The sequence below is a fragment of the Capsella rubella genome, unplaced genomic scaffold, assembly GCF_000375325.1.
Source record: "Capsella rubella cultivar Monte Gargano unplaced genomic scaffold, Caprub1_0 scaffold_2, whole genome shotgun sequence".
NCBI classification, from domain to species: Eukaryota; Viridiplantae; Streptophyta; class Magnoliopsida; order Brassicales; family Brassicaceae; genus Capsella; species Capsella rubella.
In genome coordinates, this window is record NW_006238922.1 from 10997208 (window position 1) to 11017787 (window position 20580).

At 37.3% G+C, this 20580-nt stretch overlaps 7 protein-coding genes across 7 annotated transcripts; 3 read left to right on the forward strand and 4 right to left on the reverse strand.

Annotated features, from left to right (window-relative positions):
* Nucleotides 1–266: 266 nt before the first annotated feature.
* Nucleotides 267–1195, forward strand: LOC17896248 (abscisic acid receptor PYL3). The gene has a single exon (XM_006301542.2). It carries the CDS (start codon nucleotides 364–366, stop codon nucleotides 1006–1008), a length of 645 nt encoding a protein of 214 aa, XP_006301604.1. The 5' UTR covers nucleotides 267–363; the 3' UTR covers nucleotides 1009–1195.
* A 774-nt stretch (nucleotides 1196–1969) lies between these two features.
* Nucleotides 1970–3525, reverse strand: LOC17894237 (inorganic pyrophosphatase 1). The gene is made up of 4 exons (XM_023787986.1): nucleotides 3323–3525; nucleotides 3038–3159; nucleotides 2699–2906; nucleotides 1970–2553 (listed from the first exon to the last, which is right to left on the reverse strand). Exons 1-4 carry the CDS (start codon nucleotides 3488–3490, stop codon nucleotides 2161–2163), a joined length of 891 nt encoding a protein of 296 aa, XP_023643754.1. The 5' UTR covers nucleotides 3491–3525; the 3' UTR covers nucleotides 1970–2160.
* Nucleotides 3526–8279: 4754 nt separating this feature from the next.
* LOC17894485 (anoctamin-like protein At1g73020) lies at nucleotides 8280–12448 on the reverse strand. Its single transcript, XM_006300764.2, has 15 exons — nucleotides 11941–12448; nucleotides 11514–11583; nucleotides 11290–11405; nucleotides 11026–11152; nucleotides 10832–10932; nucleotides 10662–10753; nucleotides 10462–10566; nucleotides 10098–10367; nucleotides 9870–10002; nucleotides 9682–9795; nucleotides 9464–9531; nucleotides 9248–9378; nucleotides 9066–9148; nucleotides 8861–8968; nucleotides 8280–8769 (listed from the first exon to the last, which is right to left on the reverse strand). Exons 1-15 carry the CDS (start codon nucleotides 12106–12108, stop codon nucleotides 8461–8463), a joined length of 1995 nt encoding a protein of 664 aa, XP_006300826.1. The 5' UTR covers nucleotides 12109–12448; the 3' UTR covers nucleotides 8280–8460.
* Nucleotides 12449–12762: 314 nt separating this feature from the next.
* LOC17894770 (ESCRT-related protein CHMP1B) lies at nucleotides 12763–14099 on the forward strand. Its single transcript, XM_006302769.2, has 2 exons — nucleotides 12763–13205; nucleotides 13653–14099. Exons 1-2 carry the CDS (start codon nucleotides 12881–12883, stop codon nucleotides 13937–13939), a joined length of 612 nt encoding a protein of 203 aa, XP_006302831.1. The 5' UTR covers nucleotides 12763–12880; the 3' UTR covers nucleotides 13940–14099.
* Nucleotides 14100–14247: 148 nt separating this feature from the next.
* On the reverse strand, nucleotides 14248–15624 carry LOC17896433 (jacalin-related lectin 19). Its single transcript, XM_006301315.2, has 2 exons — nucleotides 14655–15624; nucleotides 14248–14581 (listed from the first exon to the last, which is right to left on the reverse strand). The coding sequence occupies exons 1-2, from the start codon at nucleotides 14907–14909 to the stop codon at nucleotides 14270–14272; spliced, it is 567 nt and encodes a 188-aa protein (XP_006301377.2). The 5' UTR covers nucleotides 14910–15624; the 3' UTR covers nucleotides 14248–14269.
* LOC17894548 ((R)-mandelonitrile lyase-like) lies at nucleotides 15599–17698 on the reverse strand. Its single transcript, XM_006301968.2, has 3 exons — nucleotides 17490–17698; nucleotides 15764–17279; nucleotides 15599–15675 (listed from the first exon to the last, which is right to left on the reverse strand). The coding sequence occupies exons 1-3, from the start codon at nucleotides 17590–17592 to the stop codon at nucleotides 15636–15638; spliced, it is 1659 nt and encodes a 552-aa protein (XP_006302030.2). The 5' UTR covers nucleotides 17593–17698; the 3' UTR covers nucleotides 15599–15635.
* Nucleotides 17699–18036: 338 nt separating this feature from the next.
* LOC17895210 (protein LOW PSII ACCUMULATION 3, chloroplastic) lies at nucleotides 18037–20539 on the forward strand. Its single transcript, XM_023787955.1, has 12 exons — nucleotides 18037–18322; nucleotides 18409–18439; nucleotides 18535–18627; nucleotides 18715–18777; nucleotides 18892–19003; nucleotides 19117–19202; nucleotides 19336–19394; nucleotides 19483–19585; nucleotides 19685–19745; nucleotides 19939–20021; nucleotides 20121–20201; nucleotides 20289–20539. The coding sequence occupies exons 1-12, from the start codon at nucleotides 18078–18080 to the stop codon at nucleotides 20346–20348; spliced, it is 1077 nt and encodes a 358-aa protein (XP_023643723.1). The 5' UTR covers nucleotides 18037–18077; the 3' UTR covers nucleotides 20349–20539.
* The last annotated feature ends 41 nt before the right edge of the window (nucleotides 20540–20580 follow it).

Consider the following 20580-nt stretch of genomic DNA (forward strand, 5'->3'; position numbering starts at 1 on the left):
TTGCGTATCATACTAATTTAACAAAATTTTGATCAGATTCCATTTTGATGCTTTTATTTCGTATTTTTAATCCAATAAGATGATCTACCGGTAGCTCCTGAAGGATCCAATGAGTCATATAATAATTGGATTTGATGTCACGTTCACATTTTCACACCAATTTTTCTAAAATGCCTAATGACAAAAGGCATTTTATTAATTAGTGCATCCCAACTCCAATATTAGTCAAATACAGATCAATATATCTCACTTCTCCATTATAATATACACTCTATCTCTACATATATACGTGTGTCAAGAGAACCAGTCCTAGCTTCGGTTACACTTACACAAATTATTCTTCTCAAAAGTACACCCAAAACCATGAACCCTAATCTTGATCCAATCCACGGTCCATCATCATCATCAACAACAACAACAGCATCATCGTCGACACCATACGGATTAACGAAGGAGGAGTTCTCGACACTAGACTCTATCATCCGAACACACCATACGTTCCCAAGATCGTCAAACACGTGTACATCCCTCATTGTACACCGCATAGACGCACCAGCACATGCCATATGGAGATTCGTCCGCGACTTCGCCAATCCAAACAAATACAAACACTTCATCAGGAGTTGCACCATCAGAGGTTACGGTAACAACGACGGCGTCAAAGAGATTAAAGTTGGGACTATAAGGGAAGTGAGCGTCGTGTCTGGTCTCCCAGCGTCAACAAGCGTTGAGATGCTCGAAGCTCTAGATGAAGAGAAACGGATCTTGAGTTTTCGCGTTCTTGGAGGAGAACACCGGTTAAATAATTACCGGTCGGTTACATCGGTTAACGAGTTCGTCGTCTTGGATCAGAAGGATAAGAAGAGAGTGTACAGTGTGGTCTTGGAGTCTTACATTGTTGATATACCAAAAGGTAACACGGAAGAAGACACGAGGATGTTTGTTGATACTGTCGTCAAATCGAATCTACAAAATCTCGCCGCCGTTTCCACGGCTTCTCCGACCTGATCCAAGTTCTTGTGTTGAATATGTTTATAATGGGCCATAATGGGCCGATTATGTGTTTAGTGGATTTGCATGTGTGGAATGCGAGGTGTGTATATAACCTATGGGTTTTAATGGGCTTCGTAATTCCCAAATTTATTTACATAGGGCATTGAAGTCAATTGTCATACTAATAGATAAAAATTTGTTAGCAAGCTCCGTTAATGGGAACACTGTCAACCTCCAGCTACGAGGCTACGACAATACTTAAAGACGTTCTACAATGGCGTACAATGCTCATATAGTCATATCAACGAAGTTCTCATTTAAACAAGGAGAGCAAAACACTTTGCAGAATAATTTATAAGCTTAGTAAACAATCACATGTAATAATCACTAGGTACTTAAATCACTCATGCCCATCTTTCTTAACTGTTATTGTAAACCATGACAACGACAATGAAAACTAATAAAAGATTTAGAAAGAAAAAAACGACGATAATTCGCTAAACTACAAATTTTCGTGCTTGGAGTTTTCTTAATTAGTTTTGAAAATTGGAAGGCAGATAAAGTTTGATGGATGTGTTAATAATATGTATTATGTATAGGCCAAGAAACTTAATGACATCTGCGTGCAGCATTTGCCACAAAATATTTCGAAACCATGCATTACCATGAAAAAAAAACGAATACACGTATCACTATGGGATCACCATGAAGAATATTCGTGTCAAAATGATTTGAGATATGATTCTGTATTTGGGACCGCATAGCTGATCACGTGGATTCTATAAGTTTAAGATTTTGGAATATCAAGAAATGTAATGTAATATTTACTTTCTTTTTTAGGATGACAAAATACATGTGATGAATGACAAAACAGCCAGCTACCATAGAATCAGACAAATATATAGTGTTTTTGTGTTACCAATAAAAATCATCTCTGTTAAATTAAGTTGATCAACCAAATAAAAGAAGTAATTAATAATTGTTAATAACAAAAATCACATTAATCTTCTTGCAATACTTTCATCGTCCTCACACAATTAATAAAATATTTAGGATAACTTCCAATATTTTTGGAATACTACAAATCAAACATATGAAAGAAAAACAAGAAGAAGAATCACCACAGTTTATATATTCTTCATCCTTCACTATATGTATTAAAAACATCTAACTAGACTGAGAAACACGAAGAGCACGAGGCATTAATATTGGTTCATGATGAACACTGTTAATCCCGACAGAGATGGTCTGCATCTTGCAGTTAGTCTCGGCACTGTTCAACATCTTCTCCTTCTCTTCCTCCAACCTAATCTCTTCGATGATTCCTATTAATACCATCTCCAAGCTCTGGCCATCGGTCCACTCTCTAATCGCAGCTTTAATCAGCATCGGATTCTGACTAATTAGATCCCATACCGGGAAATTCTTACGAGGCATTACGTAATCCTCAGCTTTTAGTTTCAAACTCGGGCAGTAATCACCAGCTCCATCTCCTAGGTAAATCATCTTCTTCTTTCCTTCTTTCGCTAAAGATTGTTGAATCCTCTCGATGATCAAACCCTATATATAATGTAAACATAAATATGATTACTAAAAAAAATTTAGTAATAAACGACCATCATCATGATCTCAAAACACTTTTCATTTTGTGAAAAAAAGAATGTAATAACAAATTGTAACGTTGATTAATAAATGTAAAAAGTACCTTGCACATGTTAGGAGGACAAGTGGAATTAGAGCAGCCATGAGGGGTTGTAGTGAAGTCGTGGTAAGGAGAGATTCTCAAAGTGCCACGTTCATCGACAAAACCAGGGTTCGAGTTAATCTCAGAGAAGAGTTCACTTATCCCGAGATGCTCAACGAGGGTCTCGATGAAGAACATGTTTGCGTCGCTCACTATCCTAAGCTCACACCTGGGGAAAAAACGAACCGTAAATATCGGATCAGAAACGGTGTGTTTTGTCTGACATTGGACGTAATTTTGTTAAAAAATTATGATCGTTACAAACAAATTTAAGGAAAAAATAATAAAAATGTAGATTACCCTAAGGCATAAGCAGATTTGATGGCAGGGACAACACGTGGATGGATTGGGATTGTTGTCAAGACTTGTTTGATCTCCTCAATGGTTTTGCCGTGATCATGAAGCTCCTTCATCATACGATCCTGTTATTTTTGTACAACAAATTCCATTTAGAGGGCTTTATTCGTTACCGGGATGATGTTAAACAAAAATTGAAACATAAACCATAAGAAAAGAAAAAAACAAGGGACTGAAAACAGCAAGAAAAAAATGAGAAAACAGAGGAGATGAGAAGGTAGAACAAACCATGAGTGTGTTCCAAGGCATGGTGGGGAGAAGTTGATTGAACAAATCAGTGAAGCCAAGTTCATCAATAACCCAGTTATCGCTATCAACGTCGATGATGGTCTTGTCAAAGTCGAAAACAACGACAATGTTGTTGTTGTTCTTGTTATTGCTATTGTTGTAAGCCATGATGATGATGCTCTCCTCAAGAAAAATATTGGATTTGTTCTCTATCTCTCTCTCTATAAGAGTTGTTGTTGTTGGTTTTATGGATTGAGGAGAATAGAAATGTGGTTAGGTATTTATACAAAACAATGAAGGGAGGGATTTAATCGGAGATGCCAATGGAATATTACCTTAAGGTAAACAAAAAAAGGAAGAATCCTTTGGGTTTCTTACGAGAACCGTTGGATCTGATGATGTTACGGGTCAAACATGGGTCTTGTATAGTGATCCGACGGTTGTGAGAGCGTCTCGGGTGATTTATTGCCTTTTTAGAAGTTTCTTGGAAGAGGTTTTTAAGTTTTTATTATAAAAAAAAAAAAGATGAGGAGGAGGTAACGCGGGAATATGAGACGAATATTCCCAAAACCAAAAAATATATCCTTACTTCAAAATAAACAAAAATAAATAAAATATCCTCCTATTAATAAAAATTAATTAAAAGCAATATGTACTATAGAAGATAAAAAAAAGTTTTTGATTTATGATTTAAATTATAAAAATATTAAGAGATATTGAATTAATTGAATAATATATATGTTGACGACACATAATATGACATTCTGTATTATTTAATGGGATTTTAGATTAATCCAAACCTACTTTAGCTATTTTTATTTTTAATCATATATAAAATTTGATTGTTATTGGATATTAATTATTTATTGATTTTTTTTCTTTAATCTTAATATTTACTAGTTGTTTCTACAGCAAAAAGCAAAAAATGTAACTCTATGACATTATGGTACAACTTTGTGATACCTTAATATTTATGTGATATACATTTACTTTTAAAATTATTTAATTATGCGATAGACTATACATGATTATGTGATATACATGTAACATGATTATGGATAAAAAATGGAACTGAATAGGAAGGCACTTGGGAGGAATCGTGAGGGACAAAAAAGAAGAAGAAGAAGAATTAATTAACTAGTAATTAAGTAGTAGCAGCCTTTTAAGGAATTAGGTGGATACAGCAGGCTTTCTCTTTGTTTTCATCTTCTAGTATTTGATTTCTTCGTTTATTGTCGATAGTGTTCAACAAAATCATTTTCTCTATTTTATTGTGTATTTTTATTAGAAAACCAGATGACTACATTTTACCAAAACCAGTCAAGCGGTCCACGATTTATGACTGGATTTGTGTTTATTTAGCTCCAAAATTTTGACTGCTCTCTCATTTACACAAATTTTGATTAAAGACTAAAGCCTTTGAAACTTATTAAGAGTGAGCATTTGGAAAATACCATCTTTTCCTTTTGATGATGTGATTAATTTGCATGTAGAAAAAACAAGGAAACTGCATAAAAGATTTTTAAACGTTTTCAAAGTATCGGCGACATGTAATTTCGTGTCAATATTTCAACAAATGTTTTAGAAAAAGGTTTGATCAATAAATATATAAAGTTGGATCCGTGACACTACAGCAATGGCAAACCTATAAAGCATGCAATGCCACCTACATAAGAAATCTTAGAAACACGTTGCCTTGCAATATGTGATTTACAATACGCGTCGGCGTTCTGAACTTACCAAACGTGATATCCATTTATATATATTTTGCTTTGAATTATGTATATAAAGGGCATGTTAACTTACTAACATAACTATATATAACCATGAGTTTATTAGTAACATAGTGTTAATACCGTACATATTTAAAGAGTTTAAGACAATTTCAATTTTCACGTTTTGAGCAACACATTATTTGACGTTAAGACAATGGTGTGTTGTGTGATATAATCAAATTACAAGCTATATTTATATATATATATATATATATATATATATATATATAATAATTACAAGCTATTTTCGTAAAAAGGTTAAGACTTAAGATCATGATGAGTTTTATACTTTTATATATGGGAGAGTACTCTCGTGTCTAGCCACGCTTTCATGTACCACGTGCGTGATGATTCATCGATCTCAGAAAGTAAAGTTCTTATATGTGTCTCACGAAATATAGTCTGACACATACACTTATTCGATAACCTAACAACACTGAGATTTTATCAGATCGAATCGGCATCGGTATATAAGCTCGTGAAATTCCTTGTGTCCGTCGAGTTTGATAGATATTCTCATCTTATTCGTACCACATTATTGTTATATGCGGTTCGTATGAATAAGTTTCTGAAAAAATTTAGGAACTTCGGCCAAATCTTTCTTTTTTGTTAAACGAGAGAATTACAAGATAAAATAATAATCACATCATATTTTTGTTGTCCAGAAATCAAAACAGTTTTAAAAGTTGATTCGTCCTCTTCTGTTTGGGACAAGTCACGCGTGTCCCATTAAGATCTCAATCGCACTTACTTTAAAAAGCTGCTAAAGTCCTCTCAAGTATCGTGCAGTCCAATAATCCAGGTCTAATAATTTAGATTAATAGTTAAACATTTCACGTACACGACATTTTGAAGTGTGTTAGCTATATATATAGAAAACCGAAATCACGCTTATCATGTCTATCAAGCAAGTATGTTATGCTTTGTTCTCGTGATCTATAACGATCTCACATATTTTTCGAGTTTGAGCTATAGTTTCATATTACAAATCAAATGATGATAGACATAAATCATTGATAATTAATCAGTCATATATATGCTTTATCTAAATTCTGTAATTAAGTGGTCCTTTCATATACATTTGAGAAATTGTCCGCATGCATATATAAGCCACGATGCTATGTCTTTAATCCATAACATCAAGTACTATTCGTCCATGTACGTTCTTGCACCATTTTTTTTTGCTTCGAGTTTCTCTATTTTTTTTTTTTTAATAAGTTATGTCTTTTTTAGTATATTTTTTTTTTGCTGTTGCTTACTATCTCCACTAATTAATTGAGTTCAGAAAATAATTCAATAGCTTTCCAGAGAAAAAAAAAAGAAGAAGGAAAAATATGGGGTTTCTGTATATATCATTTTGTGGTGATTATTTCATGATATTTACTAATCAACTCTTTTAATTTCTAGCATAATTTCTAGTATTCGAGTTTTGAACGTACGAGCAAAAGATTACACCATCATTATTGATGGTCCTTTAAGCAAATCTTAACTTAAAACTTGCATAAATTCTTTTAATCTTTACAATATTATAAAACAAGTCTACCTAAGAATATCACAACTTTATGTTTATATAAAGGATTATAAAAAATTAATTAGTAAGATAATTATTATATACCAGGAAAGACTAGTAAGATGTTTTTTTTCTTCTACGCTTTTTGATTCCTTTCTAAATTTAAAGTTTATAGTATTTTTGGATCTTTATGGTAATTTTGAAAGGAAAAAAAAACAGACAGTGTGATATCACTGAAGATTGCTCTATGATGCATTATGTTTTTTTTTTTTCTAAATTAATGAATGAAGTACCTATATAAATTCTAAAACTGATGTTGAAACTACAAAAAGAAAACAAAATAAAGTTTGATCATTTGATTAGGTGAAAAGAATTACTATTCAAAAAAGAAATTTTCCACTAATATTAAAAGGAGAAGCTGACAAATAAAACCCATCTTTATATATGAAAGGAAAATTTCATATCTTTGACCCCGAAAAAAAAGAAGAGAAAATTATTGTTCTAATAATTTTATCATCTTTACGAGACTTCAATCATAAATGAGAAAATGGAGTACTAATCAGTTACTACTTTAACTAATCATGAAGCTAAGAACATAAAATGTTAATAGATACTGCTGCATTAGAGATGTTTAATGCAATAGAAATCACAGGACATGTAACATCGGGCACATTAGTTAAGATGTTCTTCTCTTCTCTGATACATATAAAAATTGATTTCTTCATAGTTCAACTTGTAACATGGTCGAGATGTGTTATATATGAAGTCTAATAGAGATGAAACATCCACAAATGTTAAAAAAAAGAAAAGTTTACACAACCAGAACAAGTTTTAGGGCTTGGAAAAGAAAGTAATACTGGGAGTTTAGCGATTCTATCGACTATGGAGAAGCATCAAAATGAAATCGAAGTGTAAGCTCCGAACTGGGAACTAATTCAACAACACAAGAGAAGGTAACGTAGATGTGATTTTGGTATTCAAGAGAATAGATTTGACTTGTATCGTACGTTTGCGTGTTATCAACACTTCCAACGTGATGTGTGATTTTCTTCAAATTCAAATCCTCTATTTGTTTTACTAATGACTATCTTACAGACCAGCGAACACTCATCAAGCTGAGGTATGTAGATATGAAAATATTAATCGTGCAATAAAAGGTAGTAATTACTCATACATAGACCTGCCACTGGAGTCGTCTCTTATTAATCCTTGAATTAATCGATCTCTATCATGTTTGTTTCTGTACCTGGTCTGGTCTGGTCCAACAGAGGGCAAACCCATTAGAATCACTTGGGAAACTGTGCCAATGAGGACACTTGAGCTAATGAGCGAGAGGGGCTTGATTATATTAGATGATCCTGAGCCAACTGAACACAAGGTAACTTCATCCTCAAGCAAGGCGGTTATTTATTATTTTTTGAGGTGGCTCTCCTTAACGCTTTTGTGTATGCACAGTTGCTTGAGACAGATACCATTGGTGGTGGTAAGAGGAGAAGGGTAGAACAAGAGCACAGCTCAGATCTCAACGAGACTGGTATGTTATGTCTTCATTCATATAGGACTAGTTATATATACATATTAGTTGTCTTCAGGAACTTGATTTCCTTGAGCTAAATCTTAATCTTAACACAACCATCGAGCACATTACATTAGGGCTGTTCTTCTCCGTAGATTTTGACCAATAATTATATATTAAAATGATTTCTTCATATAGTTCAACTTGTTACAGACAAAACCGAAGATACAAGTATTCAATATTTCTACCACACAACTTTTATGCACAAAATCAAACTGTCACACACACAAAGAAAAAGAAAAAGCCTTTTAGTATTCTCTGATTCTGATTTTTCAGGTTAAAGGCGCTCCCAGTCTTCTTGCTGTTCTTGTTCAGGTTTTGTCATGGAAGCAAATTCACCAGAAATGCTTCTTAAGAGCTGTTTACAGTACATGTCTTGTGCTTGTGTCACATTATTCACACGACTGGCTCTAACCCAAGCAGGCTCCTCAGGGACAAGACGAGAGAGACCAAATTTCAGAAGCAAGAGTACATGTTCCATGATGAGAATTGCGGCCAGCCCTGGTTCGATCTTCCATTTGCCTTCTTGGTCATATAAGCATACCAAGAGTGCTGAGTTTGTGCATATGGACATTACTACTAGAAACTGAAAAACGGAAGAAAGAAAGAAATCACTAGATGCAGTGAGATAAGAACAGTGATATAGGTTCGCTATTTTCTTGCTAGACCCATTGTACCTGCCATATGTTTAACCAGGCTCCAATTGTTGCAGCAGCACGAGGAAGAGGTCTACGAAGTGTCACCAACAGCTTTAAGGCATTTGTTCTTATTTCCATTATATTGCTCTGTGTAAGACATAAATTCATGTCTTTAAGATTTTTTTTTGTTTTTTTAAATGCTAAAGATAACTGAGGAAGAAGTATCAGATAACGTAAATGTTACCACTGCAGCAAGGGCAAATGCAAGAGGGAAGGCACAAGCAAACATCATGATCATTCCAAACTGCAAAGCCAGCTCGAGTGAATCTGCAATGCAAAAGGCAGTTTCATAATTCAATTTTTACCTGAAACATTTTCAAGCTACAATCAAACAAATCACACAAGACCACTGACTTCATATATTACCATCAAAAAGTCCATCTTCAAGTTCTACTCCAATGCTTGCCGAATAAGTAGGCTTGAAATATTCCTTCTCAACTCTTGATGCTATTTGAATTTTTCCTGTTGATGATCCACCTTCGCTTCTCTTCTTTGTCCTGGAAAAAGAAAGAAGTTAAGAAATTTGCTTACAAGTTCTGAGCATATGTTTTACAAGCTGTTTAGATGAAATAAAGAGTGTACCTAGCTCTATATTTTCTGTAGCTGTACTTAAGATAAGGCAAAGAACCATCCATCAAAGTCCAGAATACCTGCAGAAAATTGAATTTTTAAACATGTAGGTGTTAAAAAAAAGAATATATATATATATATATACATATGTAGGTAACAACATCTTCAAACGAGATCCCATCTTCAAAAAAATACATATGAACAAATCACAGCACCATCTTTCTTGTTACCTGTGAGATTATTAACCTTTGGATCAATACTTGTCGAAGTGTCATGAAGTTTCGATGTAAAAGAACGTGGTAAAAGATTCCAATGTATGTCTGCATAAAATAGAGCCCAAAAACCTGCAATGCCAAAATTTCCCGAAGCAGTGATTAGAAAAGAGTTACAGTTCTCGGTAAAACAATGCTGTCCTTACTTTGTAAATTAAACTGTTGGCTCGATATTCCACACTCTCGTTGATTTCTCGATTTATCAGCTTGACAGATACTTTGCCTCCCAGTCTCGTGAGATACTGAATGATTAGTAGGTAGATAGCTGTCAACAGAAACCTGAAACCATCATTGAAAAACTGTCATGGTCCTAACTAAGTGGCTAAAACATGGGACTGGTAAATCTAGTAAACAAAAAAAGAGTAAGCGCGCACTTAATTATATCAGATGTGATAATCTCGTAAATATGAGCATATGCCAGCTCAAATGGAAGTTGGAGGCAGATAATGCTCATGATAACAAGAACATCATTCCTAAACCTCTTGCGATAAGCAAACCATTCATATCTTTGATATGCTTCCTTCTCTTTGAATCTCTCATTTCCGAGATTCTTTATAAGCTCCTTTGGAAACGGAAGGGAACTCCATTCCATTCCGAGAAATCTATATCCTTGACTGGGGCCAACTAAACAATTGATCTGCCATCTATTGGTAGAGAATAGAAGCAAAAAGTGAAATCAGAAAATGAAAAACAAATCTAAACTGTGGCATAAATATGCATCAGTGTATGGATCCCCACCTAGCTAACAAGGCTGCGTTTTTACGTTTCCAGAACTGAAGAAACAAGGCAGCCCAGAGTATTGTGCTCACAAAGAAACTTGGGAGAGCAAGAAACTGCAAGGATCTGACCAAAGAAAGATTGAAAATAAGGAATGATGGATGAGGCCGTATTGTCTAATAGTATTTAATTAAAAGCTTGTAACAGAATTAAAAACTTACCCAAAATCAACCATCTGGACTATAAACCCAATGAAGGCTGGAAATATCAACCATTGCGTATACATTCCCAAAAACGAAAAGTAGACTCCAATCTGTGATTTTTCTATGTTATAAGTTAAACAACAGCTTTCTGTTACATATACCATATAAAGATTTATATATATTTCTACCTTTGCACCAAAGTAAGAGTAGATCTGATCAATTGGTTGGTTTGTGAAGTTCCACCAATTTAATGCCCAAGTTTTGAGAAGCTCCTTCCTCTTGAATTCATCTACAAACAAAACGTTTTTTTTTGTGTGAGAATTTTAAACCATTCTAGAGTCTAGGGTGGTTGTAACCCAATAGATACAATGATATAGCTTACCATGAAGAGGAAACATTTGTCTAATGACGCCCTCTGATTCCAACCTTCGAACTAATGATTCCCCTGCTGCCCAACAAAACTCTCTGCCATCAAGTTTCAAAGTGACATCGTATCCACCACAGTTTACCTGTAACTCAAGAATTCATTTGCTGTGTCATGAATCACGAAAACAGTAAACTGACATACTAAAGCAATCGAAAACATGTTAACTGTTAAATCAAAGATGTATAATAACCTTATATACGATTCAGAGACAGAACTTACAATTCCATAAATAAGATGTTGATAGCACCGAAAACGTTCAAACCAGCTGAACAGTAACCCATCAGGTTGGCGGATGAAAGCCTCAGACCCTTGCATCTCAAAGGGGAGATCAATTCCTGAATTGAAAATAACCAGCTAACTTGTGACGAACACGAAGTGAGGCTGCAATGCTACTTAACATATGTTCATTTACCAACTTAAACTAAAAATAAATCAATATTTACCTAGACGAGTAGGTTTGCGTATATGAAGCTCTGCTGCTGCATTGCCCAAGGTCTCCAAGGGAGCTGCTACCTGAAGAAATACTTGAGTTGAAGTTATCTCACATAATAGCAAACAGTCTCCGGAGTATTCTACAAAATTAGAGCTAACTAAGTCACCAATCTGTCAAAATCCTAAATCTAGACACTAAATAGACATAGTGAGCTAGTTCTATCAAACGAAACTTTTTTCCTTGAAAAATTCACTCTTCCAGGACCCTCCTCGACTTCAGATTAGTACTTTTATATGACAAACTGCAAGAATTTCGACTTGCACCTTGAGAAAAACCCTTAGGAAGAATCAATATAGAGACTTCACACTTGGGAAACACTATGTGATCACAAATTACTAGTAATTTTTGGGAAAAGTAAGATGAAACAGAAGACCAACCTTGAGAAACTCATCTGCGAGACCGACGACTCTATCAACAACCATCCTTCTCTTCTTCAGTTCAGTCACCAAAACCTCAACACAGTCTTTTTCTTCTTCCAGAACCCGCTTAGGAACCACCATTGCAACCTCGTGAACGACTCGCTCCTCATCATTACTCCCATTCATATCCGAAAACCGAATCACACAAGGAAAAAAATTGAGATTTCCAAAATTTGCTTCACGGAACTTGGCTCAGTAGCTGAAAGCTTCTAACTTTCACCTCTTTTTTCCAAGATCTGACTCAAATGCCTTGATGGGTATTCACCAAAGGTTCTAACTTTTTCTTTCCACCTTTTTTCTCTACTACTTTTACTCCCTGTAATTGATCTAATTTTCCGGTTTCTGGGCCATAAAAGGGGATCAGGGTTTTAAGTCGGAACACTGCAATAACCAAGGGAATACGATTCCAAAATCCACGAATTTACTACGCAGCCATTGTTATCCCTTGCATTAACTCAAAAAACGTTTTTGGAAAATTGGAAGAGACAAAGCTTTGGTTTAAATTTGAAATTAGATTGAATTTGGAAACAAATCTAACATGCAAAAATCCAAAAGAAGCTCACTATGAGTTGGCACGCAGACGTTGAACTGATCCATCGTGTAAAAAGCGCGACACATCGGACGGTGCTGAGTCACTTTTAACACGTGTGCGTTGTGTTATGTAATTTAAACCGGTATGACCGACATTTACATTAAACCGGTCAAGTCCGATTTCAATTATGAAAACCAAAGTTGACTTTATTAGCTTCCTTCCTCGTTATGATCTTCTTCAACCTCTCTCTATCTTCTAACATTAACAACGCGTCTAAGATATTTTCCCAAATACAGAGAAAACCCTAAAGTCTCTCTCTTTTTGCTGATTTCTGCCGAGGGAGATCGATAGAGGAATCGATTCAACATGGGTAACACAGATAAGCTGATGAATCAGATATTCGATTTGAAATTCACTTCCAAGTCTCTGCAAAGGCAATCAAGGAAGTGCGAGAAGGAGGAGAAAGCTGAGAAATTGAAGGTGAAGAAGGCGATCGAGAAGGGGAATATGGATGGTGCTCGGATCTATGCTGAGAACGCCATTCGTAAGCGTAGCGAGCAGATGAACTACCTACGTCTCGCTTCTCGTCTGGATGCTGTTGTTGCTCGCCTTGATACCCAGGCTAAGATGACCACCATCACCAAATCCATGACCAATATCGTCAAATCCCTTGAGTCCTCGCTTGCCACAGGTATTTCATCGTCTTTGGCTGAATTTGAATGATCTGATATTATCTTCGTATGCTGCTCATAGGTTTAGTTTAGTATAATGTATACACAAGTTCTCATGCTGGCTGAAGAAATACTGGTTTTGGCTAAAATTCCAAGTTTTAGTATTGTTTCTGTTGGTGGTTGTGTTGTTGCTGATCATTAGTTAGGGCGTTATTTTGTTAAACTGAGGTTGGATATGCATGATCACCATGGTTTATGTTAAGAATTAGTATATTTAAGGTAATGTAAACTTGAGGGATGCTTCTGAATAAACAGGATGGTTTTGTTCTTATGGAAATACATGAAAGGGTTCATCTTTTTATTCTTTCTGTGATAAAAGAAATCCTTTAGTCTCAGTTCGGTACATGTTTAATTTGATTCATTGCGTTGGTTCTTATCTGGTTTCTGTTTCCTTATTCTTACAACAGGCAATCTACAGAAGATGTCTGAGACAATGGATTCATTCGAGAAGCAGTTTGTGAACATGGAGGTTCAAGCTGAGTTCATGGAGAACGCTATGGCTGGTTCAACTTCATTGTCCACTCCAGAAGGTGAAGTCAACAGCCTTATGCAGCAGGTGGCAGATGACTATGGTTTGGAAGTCTCTGTGGGACTTCCTCAGCCTGCTGGTCATGCCATTCCTACTAAGACAGAGGAGAAAGTCGATGAGGATGATTTGTCGAGGAGGCTTGCAGAGCTTAAAGCCAGAGGATAAGTTTGCTAACCAACATCCGTGCTCGGACTATCTGCCACTTTGCATGCGATCCTTATTCGAAATGTTGCTGCTATTATCCGCAAACACGGGCTTATTGTGTATATTGCTTACTATGGAATATGCTTTGTTTATAACTTTAATATGAAAAACCTTCGTGTGATTTTAGTTTTTACCATTACAATGATATGCTTCCTTATGAGTTGTGCATTAAAGAGTATCTTTCGCAGTCACTTTTGGTTTTATGGACTAAGATACATCCAACATCCTTATTTGTATAGTCTAGTACATTCTATGCAGACATGTTATCTGATAAAGTCTGTGCAATATACTTTATGATGCTACTATCCTTGTGAGCCAGTGGATCTTCTTCCGAAGCTTGTTGACCATTTTGGTTGATTTAGGACGTGAAAGATGGAAGCCAATAGAGTCAAGGTACCAGCCGCTCCTACCGTTCATGCCAACAATGCGCCCTCCATTAACTGAGAAAGTAAAGGGTGTTCCTTGTTCAACTCCATAAGGTCCATAGACTTGTTTATTGCTCTTGAAGGTCATTGATCTAATCACAGGAGTGCCACTGCTAACCAGTGGACAGTAGTAGCCACTCACGCCAATCAGATACTCATCTGGATATTGCAGCTTTATCTGCAAAAACATTCATTTTAAGGAAACCAAAATCTGAGAGAGACAGAACTGAGAAAGAGAGAGAGGAACAAACCTCTGATGTTTTGTTGCCTCCCAAACCTCCATGCTTCTCTGATCTTGCAGGTTTACAATTCTTATCGTAGATCACTGTGATGGAGTCAATGCAATGATCATATACAAGTCTGATCTCACGGACACCATCATAGATCCCGTCATCCCAGGCAGTTCCTCCATTTCCTCCCCAGGGTCCTACGAATACAGTCAGATTCTTATCACCTTGTTGTTGTTGATCCATGACGCCGTCGTGCTGCAAATAATCTGGTACCATCTAAGGAGAAGATTCTTATGACCTTGTTGTTATTAATTGACCGCTTACTTTTGTAAACACGATGCAAGGGAAGATGCTAAGTAACCAAAGTTTTACAATAAGTGGAAACCAAAGTTTTACAATAAGAGGAAGCTGCTAATAATCTGGTACCATCTACGAAGAGCTAAACTCTTTTTTCTTTTTTGCTGCAGAAGAAGCTTTTTGGAATTGAAACAGGTTGGGGATTGATTCAGAAAAATAATTGAGTGTTTAGCTTATGAAGCAATGCATATATAAAAAGATGTCAAGCTTCATGGCCCATGAATCATGGGAAGGTATTAGATTCCAGGAAAGCAGTGTAAGAGGACGATAGATATGCATTTGATTGTCTTATCTTCCTTTACAGAAAGAAGTAGGAGATTCCACGAAACTTCAAGAGGAACCATTTACATGGAACAAATTCCAAAAGTGTTCATCATAGTGCCAAAAAAGAAGATTCTAAGAATGTTTCCTCTTGTTGTCATATTACAAGATTTAATTTTCCTTTGCATTCTGAGTTCTGACATAAGAAGGCTGGTATTTGTACTATAACGGCTAGTCTGAGAACATCTCAATCCTGTTGTTTACATGGACTATATTGATGAACTAATGTAATCTATTACATGAACTAAGCGAGGAGTCCAATGAAAGAGTGAACAAACTAACTGTAGCCAGAAAATGCGAAAGAGCCTATCTGGGGAATCATTTCTATCTCATTCTCTCTCTCAGCATCTTCAGCCCCATGTACCTGAAACAATATAGAAGTTTACTTTTAGTCTTGACCAAGAAGAACCGATACAATCTCAAAGAGTAACATTTGGTAAGTTTCTTCTTACCTTCCAAGCATCATCAAGGTAGCCTGAGGATTAGTCCCTGGAGAGATATTGAAGGTTGATCCATCTACGAGCCTAAGAGAATTAATACCAATGACTTTGAGATCCGAGTCCACTACTTTCCCCACAACAGCGCCTCCATGGTAGTGCCAGATTGTGCTCACAGTTCGTCTGCAGAAATCGGCCATCACTAGATCATTTGATTGGTCCACAGGCAATGGAGCTCCAACAAACCTGAATCTACGGTTCCCAAACCATTCCCTAATCATAAAGTCATGCATGGCTCGGCTCCTGAGTATTTCTCCAATCTTCCTAGTCCCATTGACACATCTCTCTAGATCCTGTGGATCACTGAAGTAGTTGAATCTAACAACTGGGTTTATCCTCACATCAGTTGAGGCCAGCCTTAGTAAACCAATAGACACTGGACCTAGGATCTTTTCCATAATAGTTGTCACAGGGACGTACAGAGGAGAAGCTGGTGCTCTGATGAACACAGAATGCAAAGGCGAAGCAAAGGGAATCACATTTGAAGCAGCCTCCAGAAAAGCCCCTTCCTCAGTAATACCCACCACTTGAATCAGTGAGTTCTCCATTGGAACTGGAGGAACAATGGAGATACCGTTCCTCGGGTTATCATACACAAAATTTCCCACATGAGGCTGGTCAAGAGCCACTGGGATTCCCCAAGTCGAAAGATAACTCCTTGGACCAATCCCACTAAGAAAAAGCAACTGTGGGCTACCGAGTGCACCAGCTGACAATATCACCTCGCCTCTGTCTCGTATCATCGCGTGATGGTAACGCCCCAGCTGATCACGGTAAACCACTCCAATCGCAGAGACGTTGGAACCCGAGTCACTTGGAGATGAAGCCAGCAAAACCCTCTCCACACTTGCGTAAACTGCAACTCTAATGTGGGAAGTTCTTGCATATCTGAGAAGATCTGCAGAGCTGTGTCTCCTTCCAGTACGATCGAACGTGGAACCTCCGATCTTAGTCCCAACTTTATGCTCCAAGGTGAAGCCATTAAACGGATGTACACCAACCTCAAGCAGCGCATCCCTAATAGCAGTCTGCCAAGTCCTGAGCTGAGGTCTAAACACAATAGCTCTCTCCACCCACTCATAAGACTGATTCACACTACTCAGATCCCAATTAAGACCTGAATTCTCAAAGAACTGTTTATCAGCACGGCTATAGAACCCAGCGTTGATCGCACTGCTTCCTCCAAGAACACGACCTCTGGCGTTAGGAACTCCTTCTTCAGAGATGAAGGACTGAGCCGGCGAGTCGAAGTTGTTGACGTCAGTGAGAGTGGTCAAGAAACCATCGTGCGTCATCACGTTAGGTCTGTTGTACGGAACGCCACCACGTTCTAGCAGGAGAACCCGGAAAGATTGCGAAAGTGTGGCGGCAAGTGGACATCCCGCCGTACCTCCTCCGACGATTATGTAGTCGTAGTAATCCTCCGACGCAAAATCAGTTGCGTTCGACACGAATCGCATGAAACTGGGCGCTGCAAACGAAGATCCAACAGTAAGAAACAACAACGAAACAAAAGAATCTCAAAACCAAATTAGGGGTGATAAGCAAATCATCGATCATCGTTCTCGTGCGATTACTCAAAAGCGATACAGGGAGATCAAAGAAACCTCATCGTCGCTAAAGACTACAACGATTGAAGCATGAACACGAGATTCGATCGAAATTTTCTTGGGATACTTACGTCGATTAGAGCGTGACCTTGCATTAGATCGAGGAACTACTCCAAGAAGAAGAAGCACAACGAACGCCGTGTACAGAAGAGAAGAATCAATTCGTTTCATCATTCTCCCTCTTCGGTTGAAGCTTTTTCTCAGAGCAGAATGAAAATTAAATTTTCTCGGGAAAGAGAGAACTTTCTCAGTTAGAGAGAGAAACAGAGTCGAAGAAGTTAAAAAAAGAAGACTCCAATGGCGCGCGCTTGCTTTCTGTTATAGAGAGTGTTTCCTCAGCTCATTAAAGTACTGGTAGCCGTCGATGTCAACTAAACCAAGTTAAGATCAACGGTTGTCAAAAGATATAATCTTGCGCCCACCCGCAGCAGATATTAGCTCTAAATATCTTTGACGGCCGTTAAGAACAGTAGTCTCTCGTCGCCGTCGTTGTATTGGGTTAACAGTACCGGTATGATGACCTCATTCAAATTCCGGTCCAATTCGGTTAAGATAAGATAATAGGACTTAGCCACGTGTCATGAAGTTTTGCGGTTTAGACATGTAGCCAGTGTTATCACTACCGTACCGTCGACTAAACAGAGAGAGAGAGAGCAAAAATGGCGATGGCGATGTTACCGGCGCTCTTCTCTTCTCCTTCGATTCTTCTATCCAGCAGAAAAATCAGATGCGGAGCCACTGCAAACAGCGGCGGCGCACTCTCATTTACTTCTTCTGACTCCGACCCTAAGAGAGGTGTCCCCTTGTATAAGCCCAAGTCATACGAGGTTCTAGCCTCTGACGCCGCCAATTCTCTTTCTTACGCGCTCCAGGATTCAAAATCTCGTTTGGAGATTGATTTCCCGTAATCCTCCTTCTCTTACTCTTTTCTCAATTGTTCAAATTTCGTGGTTAATAATGGCGTCTTTTGCTCTATTTGTTCATGTGTAGACCTTTGCCCAGTAGCATTTCCTCTTACAAGGTATTTTTATTTTCCTTCTGTCTTGGTACCATTGTGACTTTTAGTGTTTAGCGATTTTTGTTTTAAAGAGTGTTCGTCTTGTAAACGTTGTTCAGGGCTCTTCAGACGACTTTATTGATGCTAACATACAGCTGGCCATAACTGTTGTTCGCAAACTTCAGGAGAAAATAGAGACCAGAGCTTGCATTGTAATTCTATTTCCTTCGTTACTCTATTTGATTACTCATTCTTCTTTTTTTGTTTCTTCTGACCTTTGAATATCAAACATGCTTCAGGTTTTTCCTGACAAGCCTGAGAAGCGTAGAGCTTCGCAACGCTTCAAAGCAGCATTTGATTCGGTACAAATTGAACTTCCAGTTTGCTGCACTTTTGTATATGTTAGGCTTAACCTTTGGAGATATTAAGCACTTGATTACTTAACAACGGCTTCATTTTGTGTGTGTTCTCATCAGGTTGATGGCATAAGCATCAGTTCTCTAGATGATATACCTGGTGGTTCTGTCACAAATTTCTTCAGGTCCATAAGGAGTACCCTGGACTTTGATTTCGAAGATGAAAACGAAGGTATAGCTAAAACTATAATCCTTTCATCGAAACTTGTCCTTTTCACTTGGATTTTTGCTTATGTTAACAGATGGAGTGTTGTATTTAGTCATGAGGATTATGTGTTCCTACAGGTACTTGGGAACCCAAGGAGCCACCGACCCTTTATATATTTATCAATTGCAGCACTCGGGAACTCTCTTTTATCGAGAAGTTTGTGGTATTGGAATCCTTTTATCTTTTCCTATCTTAACATGGAACTTGGTTTAGATACGTTCACTGGATATAGTCATTTTTTAGCTATAGCCTTCTTAGTCAATCACAACCTGTATGTTGTTGGTCTCTTCTTGCAGGAAACCTTTGCCAGTTCAACCCCAGCTCTTCTGTTTAATCTAGAGCTAGATACCTTGCGGTATTACCTCTACTTAGACCTCGATTTTTTTTTGTAACTGAATCTCTCTCTGTTCCTCACTTCTGGTAACAACTGAACTTTAGCGCAGTGCTGACCTAGGACTACTTGGCTTTCCCCCTAAAGATTTGCACTACCGGTTTCTTTCTCAATTTATTCCTGTCTTTTATATCCGAACCAGAGAGTATTCTAAGGTACTTGCCGATTATGACGATAATTTATTAGAAGACATTTCGTGGCTGCTTTGCTTAAATGTAAGTAGCATAATATTTGTTTTTTCTTGCTTGGCTAAGACAGTGGCAGTGGCACCGTTTGTGTTGAACTACAATGGAGCACTTTTTCGACAATATCCTGGTAAATGCGAAACTAGTCTTTGGGGGAATAAATTTATATATAGCATAGCTGTGCCTATATGTACTGTTTGTGACTTCCTTGATCACTGAACATGATGTGATGCTGCTAGTCTCAGTCTCCCTATTAGATTTGAGAACCATTTTTCAATACTAGTTTTCTCTAGTCATTTCTGATATGCAAAAATCTAATGCAGGACCATGGCAAGTGATGCTTAAGCAAACTGATGGTTCATATGCGTGTGTTGCAGAAAGCCCTACTCGTTTCACACTGGGTGAAGTATGTGCGCTAAAAGCATTTAACCTTTTGTATAGTCGTTTTGCCCAACCTTCAGAAAAAAAAGAAGTAACAAGCTTTGATTGATGTGTATACAAACAGACGAAGGAAGAGCTGTTGCAGGTTCTGGGATTACAAGAAGAGAAAGGAAGTTCACTCGAGTTTCTGCGTAGGGGATACAAGGTATAGCACATTGGTTTAGATTGTGTTTGTCTGTTTCTTGCTTGTGCACATAGATCTTAAACTGGTCGGAACTTGATTGTATTGTAGTCGGCAACTTGGTGGGAAGAGGATGTGGAGCTTGAGGCATCATCTGATTGGCGTAACTGAACTATGGCCAAGTCATGGATTCATGCTTTTGGTAAGTTTTTTAAGTCTCTCAAGATTGAGATAATTTACACTTGTATATGTGCGAAGCTGTAGAGAGAGTTTGGGAGATGTTAATGGGAATGATAAAGGATAGTTTGAAAATGTTTTCTACATATAACCCAGTCCAATTATGATAGTGTCTGTCTGCGCCACCTGCTTTTCTAATTCTTTCTTCTACTCGATTATAGGAAAT

Bases quoted from the DNA above. Each gene is read 5' to 3' on its own strand.
- LOC17896248 (XM_006301542.2), top strand. From the start codon at position 364: ATGAACCCTAATCTTGATCCAATCCACGGTCCATCATCATCATCAACA.
- LOC17894237 (XM_023787986.1), bottom strand. From the start codon at position 3,490: ATGGCTTACAACAATAGCAATAACAAGAACAACAACAACATTGTCGTT. The intron at 3,160-3,322 runs GTTTGTTCTACC...CAAAAATAACAG, and splicing joins TGCCTTGGAACACACTCATG to GATCGTATGATGAAGGAGCT. The intron at 2,554-2,698 runs GTACTTTTTACA...CATTATATATAG, and splicing joins GTCCTCCTAACATGTGCAAG to GGTTTGATCATCGAGAGGAT.
- LOC17894485 (XM_006300764.2), bottom strand. From the start codon at position 12,108: ATGAATGGGAGTAATGATGAGGAGCGAGTCGTTCACGAGGTTGCAATG. The intron at 10,567-10,661 runs GTAAGTTTTTAA...TTCTTTGGTCAG, and splicing joins GTCCAGATGGTTGATTTTGG to ATCCTTGCAGTTTCTTGCTC. The intron at 9,379-9,463 runs GTACACTCTTTA...TTCTTTTTCCAG, and splicing joins TACAGAAAATATAGAGCTAG to GACAAAGAAGAGAAGCGAAG.
- LOC17894770 (XM_006302769.2), top strand. From the start codon at position 12,881: ATGGGTAACACAGATAAGCTGATGAATCAGATATTCGATTTGAAATTC. The intron at 13,206-13,652 runs GTATTTCATCGT...TTCTTACAACAG, and splicing joins TGAGTCCTCGCTTGCCACAG to GCAATCTACAGAAGATGTCT.
- LOC17896433 (XM_006301315.2), bottom strand. From the start codon at position 14,909: ATGGTACCAGATTATTTGCAGCACGACGGCGTCATGGATCAACAACAA. The intron at 14,582-14,654 runs GTTTGTTCCTCT...ATGTTTTTGCAG, and splicing joins GAGGCAACAAAACATCAGAG to ATAAAGCTGCAATATCCAGA.
- LOC17894548 (XM_006301968.2), bottom strand. From the start codon at position 17,592: ATGATGAAACGAATTGATTCTTCTCTTCTGTACACGGCGTTCGTTGTG. The intron at 17,280-17,489 runs GTAAGTATCCCA...CTTCGTTTGCAG, and splicing joins AAGGTCACGCTCTAATCGAC to CGCCCAGTTTCATGCGATTC. The intron at 15,676-15,763 runs GTAAGAAGAAAC...ATATTGTTTCAG, and splicing joins ACCTTGATGATGCTTGGAAG to GTACATGGGGCTGAAGATGC.
- LOC17895210 (XM_023787955.1), top strand. From the start codon at position 18,078: ATGGCGATGGCGATGTTACCGGCGCTCTTCTCTTCTCCTTCGATTCTT. The intron at 18,628-18,714 runs GTAATTCTATTT...AACATGCTTCAG, and splicing joins TAGAGACCAGAGCTTGCATT to GTTTTTCCTGACAAGCCTGA. The intron at 19,586-19,684 runs GTACTTGCCGAT...TGCTTGGCTAAG, and splicing joins GAACCAGAGAGTATTCTAAG to ACAGTGGCAGTGGCACCGTT.